Source organism: Paramisgurnus dabryanus, chromosome 11, assembly GCF_030506205.2.
Source record: "Paramisgurnus dabryanus chromosome 11, PD_genome_1.1, whole genome shotgun sequence".
Classification (NCBI taxonomy): domain Eukaryota; kingdom Metazoa; phylum Chordata; class Actinopteri; order Cypriniformes; family Cobitidae; genus Paramisgurnus; species Paramisgurnus dabryanus.
Genome location: NC_133347.1, coordinates 39,472,023 through 39,484,307, shown reverse-complemented (window position 1 = coordinate 39,484,307; position 12,285 = coordinate 39,472,023). Strand labels below are relative to the sequence as shown.

General features: G+C 41.3%; 1 protein-coding gene across 3 annotated transcripts in view; it reads left to right on the top strand.

Annotated features, from left to right (window-relative positions):
- ift122 (intraflagellar transport 122 homolog (Chlamydomonas)) overlaps window positions 1–11,003 on the top strand; it is a 171,460-nt gene extending 160,457 nt beyond the window's left edge. For 2 of the 3 annotated variants that reach the window (XM_065271393.2, XM_065271391.2), the window contains 6 exons: window positions 6,216–6,381; window positions 6,601–6,712; window positions 7,363–7,491; window positions 8,480–8,556; window positions 10,262–10,426; window positions 10,517–11,003. In XM_065271393.2, the coding sequence (XP_065127465.2) occupies window positions 6,216–6,381; window positions 6,601–6,712; window positions 7,363–7,491; window positions 8,480–8,556; window positions 10,262–10,426; window positions 10,517–10,603 (736 nt within the window). In that variant the 3' untranslated portion in view covers window positions 10,604–11,003. The remainder of the gene's footprint in view (window positions 1–6,215; window positions 6,382–6,600; window positions 6,713–7,362; window positions 7,492–8,479; window positions 8,557–10,261; window positions 10,427–10,516) is intronic. The other variant, XM_065271392.2, reaches the window with a different exon arrangement.
- Window positions 11,004–12,285: the final 1,282 nt, after the last annotated feature.

Below are 12,285 nucleotides of genomic sequence, written 5' to 3'. Positions count from 1 at the left end.
CCGGTCGCCAGCAGTTCGCCCCGCCCGCTCAGCAGCCTGCCAAGAGAGGTGGAAAACGCAAGGCTAAACGACCCTGAGACGGGCGACCTGGAGATGGAGGGGATCGCTCTATGGGAGATGGTGAAGGCACCACTTCCCCCACCGGAGGAGGGCTGGGTGGGGAATCTTTGGTTTCAGTTTTTTTCTGTTCCGCCGGCTTTTCAGCCGGCACCCACAAAACCACAAAAAGAGCGAATTCCTCTTCCTTCTCCAGGTCTTCAGAGGAGTATGGGAGCTACGGACGGGCACAAAGCCCTTTGTCCTCCCCCTCCTCTTTCGCCACCGGGTGTGTCACAGCGGGCGAGTCTTCTACAGCGAGATCTCCCCAGCTCTGCCCCCATCAGCGGATAAAGGTGAGTGGCAAACCACACAACACCTCTGTTGCTATTCTCACACAGAGCTCAGCAACCGTTACCTTCGCTCCCCTCGCCGCGGGTACCCCGATTGTGCCGTTAATTCCCCTCACTCTGTATCTGGGTGCGTGGGAAACGCTTCCCAGCCCATTGAGATGGCTTTTACGCACGATTCGTCTCGGCTACGCGATTCAATTCGCGCGGCGCCCTCCCAGATTTGTGGGCATTCGGTTTACTACGGTGAGAAATGCCGATGCGCACATTCTCCTTGCCGAGATTGCGGTCTTATTAGCGAAGGACGCGATCGAGCCGGTCCCTCCAGCCAAGATGAAATCTGGGTATTACAGCCCTTATTTCATTGTACCCAAGAAAAGCGGCGGGTTGCGACCGATCCTGGACCTGCGTTCGCTAAACCGAGCACTTCACAAGTTGCCATTCAAAATGCTGACGCACAAAAGCATATTTCAATGCATTCGTCCAAACTATTGGTTCGCAGCCATCGATCTGAAGGACGCATACTTTCATGTTTCAATACTTCCTCGACACAGGCCGTTTCTCTGCTTTGCGTTCGAGGGGCGGGCATATCAGTACAAAGTCTTACCGTTCGGGCTTTCTCTCTCTCTCCCCTTATATTCACGAAAGTTGTCGAGGGGGCATTAAAACCCCTGAGAGAGAGCGGTGTGCACATTCTAGTATATCTCAACGATTGGTTAATAATAGCCCAGTCCCGTCAGATGCTTTGCGATCACATGGACCGTGTGTTAAAACACCTCGCCCGTCTCGGTCAAATGGGTAAAGAGCAAACTTTGCCCCACGCAGAGGATCTCTTTTCTCGGCATGGAACTGGATTCGGTCGATTTAACCGCACGTCTAACAGAAGCGCGTGTGCAATCCATTCTGACTTGTCTAAATTCATTCAATGGCAAGAGCGCGGTCCCTCTGAAACAATTTCAGAAGCTCCTGGGTCATATGGCAGCAGCAGCGGCTGTGACACCGCTCGGCTGCTCCATATGAGACCGCTTCAGTGTTGGCTTCACGACCGAGGAGAGCGTGGCTCACCGGCACACATCGCGTAACAATCACACCGACGTGCCGTCTCCATTTCACTCCGTGGTTAGACCCGTCATTCCACAGAGCAGGGGTATCATTAAAACAGGTCTCCAGGCATGCCATTGTGTGGACAGATGCCTCCAACACAGGGTGGGGAGCCACGTACGACGGGCATGCAGTTTCGGGTGTCTGGACGACATTCCAGAGACGCTGGCATATAAATTGCCTCGAGTTGTTGGCTGTGCATCTCGCTCTCATTCGTTTCAGCAACGAGCTCCGAGACAGGGATGTATTAGTTCGCACAGACAACATTGCGACTGTTGCGTATATCAATCGCCAAGGCGGTTTGTGCTCTCGTCACCTTTCGCATCTCGCCCGTCATCTCCTCCTTTAGAGTCAGAAGAATTTGAGGTCTCTTCGTGCCATTCACATCCCGGGGTCGCTCAACACGGCGGCTGACGTGCTCTCACGAGCAGCGCGTCCTGGCGAATGGCGACTCCACCCCCAGACGGTTCAGCTAATTTAGAAACGTTTCGGCAGAGCACAGTTAGATCTGTTTGCCTACCCAGAAACGACCCATTTATTCACTGAACGAGAGAATTCTCAGGGTGGATGCACTGGCACACAGCTGGCCGCGGGGTTTACGCAAATACGCCTTCCCTCCAGTGAGCCTCATTGTGCAGACACTGTGCAAAGTCAGGGAGGACGGGGAGCACATTCTCAGTCTTTCCTCGCGACAGCCCCTCCCTGGAAGATTCCCCTGAAGAGGGACCTTCTTTCTCAAGAAGGGGGCACATTATGGCACCCGCGTCCTGATCTATGGAACCTCCATGTGTGGTCGTTGGACGGGACGCAGAGGTTCTAAGTGATTTACCGCAGGCGGTATCTAACACTATTTTTGTGGCGCGAACGCAGTCTACTATACAGGCTTATAAGCTGAAATGGAACCTGTTCGTTGTTTGGTGTGCTTCACAGTCAGAAGACCCCCGAAAATGCCCTATTAGAGTCATGCTACCATATCTTTAGCATTGTCTGGAGAAGAAGCTGTCACCTTCTACAATCAAAGTAGATATTGCGGCAATATCCACGCACCACTCGACGATAAATGGTAGGTCTGTGGGCCAGCATGTGCACGAAGGCTGAATCCTTCTCGCCCGCCCTCTATTCCTCCTTGGGACCTGTCCGTGGTGCTGAAACCACTTCAGGACGCCCCGTTCGAGCCTTTGCAGTCTGTGAGTATCAAATTTCTCACAATGAAAACTCTAACTCTTCTCGCACTGGCTTCGGTTAAGCAAATAGGGGATCTTCACGCATTCTCAGTCAACGATTCGTGCCTTCAGTTCGGGCCCGCTAATACCAGTGTAACACTGAGACCCAGGCCCGGCTACGTGCGTGCCCAAAGTTCCCACCACTCCTTTTAAAGATCAGTTGGTGAACTTGCAAGCGCTGCCACTGGAGGAGGCAGACCCAGCCATGGCTTTGTTATGTCCTGTGTGCTCATTGCGTAGATATGTGGACCAAACTCAAAGCTTTAGAACCTCAGAGCAGCTCTTTGTCTGTTATGGTGGTCAGCAGAAAGGGAAAGCTGTCACCAAGCAGAGGATGTCTCATTGGGTTGTACAACCCCAAATCAGAAAAAGTTGGGACACTGTAGAAATTGTGAGTAAAAAAAGGAATGGAATAATTTACTAATCTCATAAACTTACATTTTATTTACAATAGTATAAAATAACATATCAAATGTTGAAAGTGAGATATTTTGAAATTTCATGCCAAATATTGGCTCATTTTGGATTTCTTGAGAGCTACACATTCCAAAAAAGTTGGGACAGGTAGCAATAAGAGGCCAGAAAATTTAAATGTACACATAAGGAAAAGCTTAAGGACTAATTTGCAACTTATAAGGTTAATTGGCAACATGATTAGCTGTAAAAAAGCCTGTCAGAGTGGCAGTGTCTGTGAGAAGTCAAGATGGGCAGAGAATCACCTGCGGCGAAAAATAGTTTTCTGAGTTTCTCAGAGAAAAATTGCAAAGAGTATGAAGTTATCATCATCTACAGTGCATAATATCATCTAAAGATTCAGATAATCTGGAACAATCTCTGTGCGTAAGGGTCAAGGCCGGAAAACCATACTGGATGCTCGTGATCTTCGGGATCTTAGACGACGATACTGCATCACATACAGGAATGCTAAAGTAATAGAAATCACAACATGGGCTCAGGAATACTTCCAGAAAACATTGTCGGTGAACAAAATTCACAGTGTCATTCGCCGTTGTCAGCTAAAACTCTATAGGTCAAACAAGAAGCCATATCTAAACATGACCCAGAAGCGCAGGCGTTTTCTCTCGGCCAAGGCTCATTTAAAATGGACTTTGGCAAAGTGGATAACTGTTCAGTGGTCAGACGAATCAAAATTTGAAGGTCTTTTTTTAAAATTGGGACACTTTTTTTATCCGGACTAAAGAGGACAATGACAACCCAAGTTGTTATGAGCGCTCATTTCAGAAACCTGCATCTCTGATGGTTTGGGGTGGCATGAGTACGTGTGGCATGGGCAGCTTACACATCTGGAAAGGCACTATCAATGCTAAAAGGTTTATCCAAGTTTTAAAGCAACATATGCCCTTATTCAGACGTCGTCTCATTCAGGGAAGACCTTGCATTTTCCAACATGACAATGCCAGACCACTTACTGCATCAATTACAACGTCATGACTGCATAGAAGAAGGATCTGAGTACTGAAATGGCCAGCCTACAGTCCAGATCTATCACCCACAGAAAACATTTGCCGCATCATAAAGAGGAAGATGCGACAAAGAAGACCTAAGACAGTTGAGCAACTAGAAGCCTGTTTTAGACAAGAATGGGACAACATTCCCATTCCTAAACATTGGTCCTCCTCCAGCTGTTCCTTTATATGTACATTTAAATTTTCCTGCCTCTTATTGCTACCTGTCCCAACTTTTTTTGGAATGTGTAGCTCTCATGAAATCCAAAATGTCTCACTTTCTACATTTGATATGTTATCTATATTCTATTGTGAATAAAATACAAGTTTATGAAATTTGTAAATTATTCCATTCCTTTTTTACTCACAATTTCTACAGTGTCCCAACTTTTTCTGATTTGGGGTTGTAGACACAATCGCCCTTGCTTACGAAAAGCAGGGCATCCCATGCCCCTTTAATTTGAGAGCCCACTCTACTAGAAGTGTGGCATCATCTTGGGCATTGGCTTGTGGTTCCTCGCTAACAGACATTTGTAGAGCGGCTGGCTGGGCGACACCTAACACGTTCACCAGATTTTACAGTGTATTGAGCCGGTATCCTCTCGTGTTCTCTCCTCAAACCAGTAGAGACACTCAGAGTCTGTTCCTGTGTCGGCTTGCAGCCTCCGTTTTGGTGCTGCACGACTGCGCCAATATGGAAGGCCATAAGGTCAAAATGTCACAAAATAAGGTTTTAACTTTCCTCCATCGCCTTGATAGTCGATGTGGCGGAGCATCGGCTGTCAGCCTCTCACTAGCTGTATTCCTGAAAATCTGTGTTTGGCTAGGCCCCCGTATAGTGCCCCCGTGAGGTGTCCTATGCGCATATTTTCCGTGGAGCTAATCTACCACGTTTTCCCTTGCAGAGCCCGCTCTGCTCTCTCTCTAGTATCTGATACAGTTCTGAGAGTCACGTCATAGACCTACGGGCTATTTTGCGCCACCCATTTGTACAATCTCCTCTGGGTTGGCTCTGCAGCGTCTCCTAGTTCCGCCCAGGCTGGATTCGCTTCCCAGTTTTGCATAGTTCACTACCGTGGGTTTAGGAAGAAGTAGTGACCGGCCTTCTGCTGTAAGCCCAGGTTCCGCCTCTCGTAAAGTGAAGACGGAAGGTTTTATGCAGGCACTGGAAGGGTCAGCTTCAGTGGCGCTTTGGTAGGGATTCCCAATTCGTTGGTCATGACGTGACGTCGTAGTGACCAACTGAAAGGGAACGTCTCGGTTACATATGTAACCCTCGTTCCCTGAAGGAAGGGGACAGAGACTTCACGTCCTTCACAGTTGCTGTTCCACTGCTGAGTCGGCCGGCCCCTTTTCTTGCCGGCTTCTCAGCGAATAAAGCTGATTTGATTACTGCATTAATTTCATTGGCCTTTTTTAATAGCTTCTCGAAGTGGATTTGTCACTGCGGAGCGGTTCCCAATTCGTCGGTCACGACGTGACGTCTCCGTTCCCTTCCTTCAGGGAACGAGGGTTACATACGTAACCGAGACATTTATTTATTTGAGAAGGCATTGGTGACATAGACTATTGGTAAACTACTGGTGAGCACAGTGCACAAGGCATTGGTGACATAGACTATTGGTAAACTATTGGTGAGCACAGTGCACAGATGAACAGCTACCCTCAACCAACAAATCATGACAGAATTGACTAGTTTTACCAGCAGTGTTTTCAGTGTTACTTGTTTGCTGGCACTTTTGCCAATAGCAGCAAGTTGTTTGATGCATTTTGATTGTAGGCTCATTCAGTGATATTTGGATTTATTAAATAACATAATTGTTTTAGTGATTTTTTTTTTTCAGATGTTTTATACAGCATTTGATGTGAGATGTTTTTATTTGGCCCCCGATCTGATATGTGATCCAATTATAAATTACAGTACAGTTATGGGCGTTGATAAATAACATCAATAACATCCATACGGCCTGGTGCTGGAGTTTATCATGATATAATTAAGTATAAATCATTTGGTGTGTGACCCTTAATGTGTGGTTCAGGGATACCCTATATGCTCTGGCTAAGCAGAGTAAAGTGCTGGGTGCGTATAAAGTAGCGCGCCATGCCTTCGAGAAATTACAAGGCTTAAAGATCCCAGCCCGCTATCAGGACAGCATGGAGCTCAGCTGTCTGACGGTTCGCTCCAAACCTTACCATGACAGTGAGGTGTGTGTGCTCATTATGTTAAGGCTTGCATTGTTTTACATGTAGATGTATGTGTTTGTCATTATTTATTTGAAGATAATAATCTGTGACATGTAAACATTAACAAAACATTGCTACGCAACAACAACAATCAGAAAATGTCAAGTACAAAATTTTAATAAAAAATAAATAGATAACACATTTCAAAGTTTTTCTGTTGAAATTGTGTGTTTGTTGTAGGATTTGATTCCAATGTGTTACCGCTGTTCAACCAACAATCCTCTCCTGAATAACCAGGGCAACTCCTGTATTAACTGCAGACAGCCTTTCATATATTCTGCTTCCTCTTATGGTGAGTGAAATCATCTAACAATCTTAGCCTGATTGAAAATATTCATTCTGTCTAAATTCTACTTAAAAAGTAGAAAAACGTTTTATTTTGTGCAACCATACTTATTCATGTAACAGTCTTTAAATAAGGAAAACATGGAAGTGTAGGTGGTTTCTAAATTCATCCCTGTTTGAATCCTAAGGAATGAATAGGGCTAAGCTAAATGCTAACACATTCACAACGCGGTATACAAAGATTAAGTGCACGCATTGAAAAAAGATAGGGATGTATTAAATTGACTACGTTGCGGAAAGAAAATTGTAAAATGTTGAAAAACAGTGGTGTTTTCCTTTAATTCAGTTTATATTCAGGAATTTTATCAAAAATTGCTGCACAATGCTTATTTAGTTATAAATGATAACTGATGACCTCAGGGCTGTTGCTCAAATTCACAGAGCCCTGGATCATTGTTTTATTTTATTGGCCTCCTTTATGGGCTCAATTGGTTATTTCCAGTTTGTCGTCCTTTTCCAAAGAGCTCTGAATGACAATTTTTACAGCTTGGATGAAGTGATCGTAGAAATATACAGTATGTGATGATTTTGTGCGTGTGCGTGTGCGTGTGCGTGTGCGTGTGTGTGTGTGTGTGTGTGTGTGTGTGTGTGTTTTAGAGGTGCTTCCGCTTGTGGAGTTTTATCTGGAGGAGGACATCTCAGATGAGGAGGCTGTGTCTCTCATTGACCTGGAAGTGCCTCGTGTAGGGGGAAAGGCTGCTTCCTGGCAGGAAATGAGCAGTGGGGGTACTGTTTCACTTCATTCACTCTTAGCATATCAAATTCAAAAGATCAGTGATAATTATTGGATGGCTGTTCAAAATGCTAACAAATTTTGTTTGTTTTTATTTTCTGCTCATGTGTATCATAATATACTTTAATACAATGTGCATGTTTGCGTTCATAGTTTTTTTCTAAGAGATCTTGGTTGATGTTGAATAATAAGTCTTGATTGATAAAAAGTAAATTAATTAATAAAAATGTTTTTGTTTTGAGGTCAAGAGCATAATCTTTGTAAGAAATTTTTTTGTCTGGAAGTCAATATTGTGTGGATTACTTTTGGATATTTATAACAATTTTAAGTAATTCAGGACTAAACTTTATTCAAAACATACATTTTGAGTTTTCGTCCAAGAGTCTTCTTTATGGTGTATTGTTAACAACAGTCATCCATTCCACTTATTTTGACTTCCCACAGCTTAAGCAAACCCGAGACACTGTAGCAGATTACTCTTTATTTCATTTCATTGTTTGTTGTTTTCTTGACACTGCCCTGAACCTGTCAGGAAGTTTTTAACTTTTCTATCCTTTCAGAAGCTCTGTATCACTTTTGCTTATATAGTTTATTGTTTTAAAAATTGTGATATACTGATATACTTATATAAGTCTCTCAGTCTTCTGAGAGAAAATCAATCCAGTCTGCATGCAGTAAACTCCTTAGAGTAGTCTTATTCATTCATCAGTTTTTTTCTTCAAAACTAATAATAACCGTTTTACGTATGTAAGTTAAAATGGTAGATTGGTCTAATTAAATAAAAAAACAAACAGCAGCTATATTTATGCAACAGGTTTTATTTAAGTTTTGTAAGATGGCCTTCTTGTGGATCATTTTTTAACTCTTGTTTGAGTAATGATTGTGATTTGTGACCATCTTATCAAGTTTGGGGTCTTTGAGCTACTGCTAGTAAAATATAATAAAGAAGCATGTATAAATTGTTAAATGTGTGTCTGTTAGAATCTCAGTGCTTGAAGCTGGATGATAGGATTGAAGACCCTGAGGATGACCCCTTTACTGCCAAACTCAGCTTTGAGGTGAGAAGATTCACCGACCAGTGGCGGCTCGTGACTGCTCATCCGAGGGGCGCTAATTCAAAATAAGTGTTTGGAGTGTCGTGTGTGGTTCCTTTTTTCAAAATATGTGTTCTGCGCCTCGAGAGATCCTGTGTGCATGACGTGTTTTGTCAAGATAAGTGCCTGCTGCACACTCGTCAAAACCGTTGAGATTAAAAAACACATGAGATTATGCGAGTATCTCTTTTATCATAAACCCTTTAGACCAGTGTTTCTCAAAGTTTTTCAGCACAAGGACCACTTTATCTTCCAGTTTTTTTCTGAGGACCACCTAACAGAATCCCACTCTAACACGCCCCCAAAAAACAACAAAATAGGAAGGATAAGCTCAATTTAAGTTTAATATGCAACTGTTTCAAGTCAAAAACTAATGCAATGCTATGTTCAGAAATTATTACATAAATTTTCATTTGAAAAAGTAAATGTGAAAAAAACTGCAATTAAACATACTGTAACAGCCTTGGTCCCACTTAATGTCATTCCAAAGAGCCATTAGTTTAAAACTGAGGTGGTGGTGGGTATATGAAGTCTATGGTTGTAACTATGTAACTATAACTATTCCCCTTAAATGTCCAAAATCACTGAAATTACAGGGATTTTACACATGAAACAAAAACTAGTACATTACAAAACGAATAGATCTGTGGATTTTAGCTGCTTTCAGTTGATGCTTAATCTTTTCTTTTGACTCCTCTTTGGTTTAGCCGCCGATCCATTTTTACGTTATTAAAACAGAATGGCAAGAACTGATATCACAGTTTTGCAAGTGCATTAAAAATCAACTTAAATAGTATAAACACTTATAAACATCTTTTGGCGGACCACTGGGGGGGGTTAAGAATTTCACTGGGGACCACACTTTAAGAATTACTGCTTTAGACGCATCTGCAGCAGGCACTAATTTTGACAAAACACGTGATGCACACAGGATCTATTGAGGCGCAGAACACATATTTTGAAAAAAAGAACCACACACATGACGGGCTACATACATGTTGTGACGAACCGACCGCCACTGCTAATGACTAATCTCACTAATGCTACTAATGAAATAAAACTGAATGCTTTAGCAACAGTTAGTGACTGACTTTGTAATCTTTCATTAATTTATAATAACAATAGTAGTGTAGTGTAGTAGAATATAGTAAAGTAGTCTTTTTTGTCATTGTACACATTACAATGAAATTGGGTGCAATCCTAAGGTGCGATTAGTACAAACACATAACAATTAAAACAAAAAATGTGCAGTATGAATATAAGAAACACAACAACAACATACTACACAATGACCGATATTCGAAAGTACTGCCTATTAATTATTGTTAGTTTAGTATTGCACATTATGATTTTGGTATAGTATTGGACATTGAGTAAGTTTAGTATTAACCCATAATATCATGCATACTGTAAATGACACATGGACGTTATATGGGATATGAATGCTTTCAATTATAGACTTTAAATGGTCATGTTTGCTTGTTTTATAAGCTTGCTTTTAATTTGCTGCATGCCATCAATCACCTGCAGTTTAAGATAAAGAGAGATTATTGTTTGAGAGTTTAGAGAGATAAAGGTAATGTAGAAAAATTACTTCCAGCATCTCAAACACTCTGTTGCGGTATGTAGTTTATACTTCATATTAAGCAAACTTGTTTGTGTGTTACAGCAGGGCGGCAGGGCATTTGTCCCGGTGGTTGTGAGTCGAGCGGTTTTGCGGTCCATGTCCAGAAGAGATGTTTTGATCAAGCGTTGGCCCAAACCTCTCAGTTGGCAGTACTACCGTTCGCTGCTTCCTGATGTCAGCATAACTATGTGCCCTTCGTGTTTTCAGGTACCACCATTTATTCATGTGTTCTGCCTGTTTACTTTCTTTGTAATTCTGTGTTTACTGTATATTTGATGGTATTGTTTTTTTTTGTAGATTTTTCACAGTGAGGACTATGAGTTGTTAGTTCTTCAGCACAACTGCTGCCCGTACTGCAGGAGACCAATTGACGAATCCAACTAACCCAATAACATTTGTGTGAGCATTTATAGGGGTAGTAAATTAGCCTGACATGCTGAGTGTGCTTATTTTAAAGACAATTACTTTATGTGTGTTTATCAGCTGGTCGATAATAGGTTCTGAGATGTATTAAGCCGCTAGAAATCCTTACGTAAATGACAGCTCAGTGAAATAGGATAAACCAGATCAGAATGCTCAGCCGGCTAAAGAAGATTAAACAGTTTTTACATGTGTGGGCATACATGCTCTTTAATTATTTTAATAAGAGATTAAGAGGTACAGGTAGTTAGTTTGGTTATTTGTTGGTGAGCACTACATTTAATATACATGTGCATCAAAAAATGCCTAAAATAGTATTCGTTTTAATAAAGGTGATGTGTTTTGCTTAAATGGTTTAGTGGATTCATTTCAGTGCTTCAAATTTACAGGAAGAAAATGTGGGTGGTTCTTGTCGCAGCCAAACTTGCTTGTCACAATACTAGGATACTGTTCACCATTTTTCCAAAGTGCAAATTTACCCATAATAAATTGTGTTTTTCTGAAGGGAAGATGCTCAAGACTGCCGGTTCACAGCTTAATACCTTTTAGTATGTAGAAATGTTATGAAATTTGGCAAACTGATAGACGTCAGTATATTTGAAGTGCCACCAACAGTCCAAAATTTCACTTTTATTTTTGCTTATAACTTCTGACCCTTAAGTCCTAGAAACAAAATCTAAAACCCTTTGCTCATGACGATTCAATTGCACCCCGTGACTTCATTTTCCGCATGAAACATTTTTAATAATTTGTAAAACCTTCCTACAAGCTTTTTTCCGATTGGCACGAAATTCGGTATGTAGCATTTAGAGACACTCAAGAATGAAAGATATCAAAAGAATTACAGTAAATAAGTCTGTTGTTTACTACATCAACAGCTTTTGAATTCTTTTATCTGAAATCATGAGGCTTTCCTACGTTCTTTAAACTGCTTATCCAAACTCAACTTTATTTCCTTTGTGCCCCTGTTCATACCCGGTGTTGCTGCTTGCAACTATATTAAACCCCTTAACTGGCGCAAATCTCTTTTGAGTGGGAGCGTGAAAATGTGATTTACATCTTCAAATTAATATAACTCTGACATTTTTTATAGTCTAGAAGCCTAATAACGTAATTTTAGAAAAAAATATATAAAAATTTAAATATGAAGCCATATGTCTCAAATAGTTGTGAAAATGAGGTTTGTGTCACACTTTTAGTGGTTTTATCAACAAAGGCCACTAGGTGTCAACAGTTTGCAGCATACTCTTTTTAATAAATTAATAAATTAAAGTCACTGCATTATTATTAATGCAAAAAGGTTTTGAAATACGAAAACTACATTCTTAGAGCTTTCAAATGATACACAGTTTGTCAACATTTTTGAAGATTTATAATAGACTATAAATAAATTATAATATAATAATATAATATTATGGATAAAAAATTATTAATATGCATTCCAATGGGGGTTCATGTAACTAAAAACGGTCACTACATTATTTCTATCATCAGATGACCAAAAATAAAGTGCAAAGATTATATTAAAGACTGATTATATTGTCCCTTTGGAGTGTTGCAACTGTCCCCTATTCAAATATAAATTGTACATTTATTATCATACATACACATGTTATACCAGTGTGGTTAAGTAGCTGACAGATGTG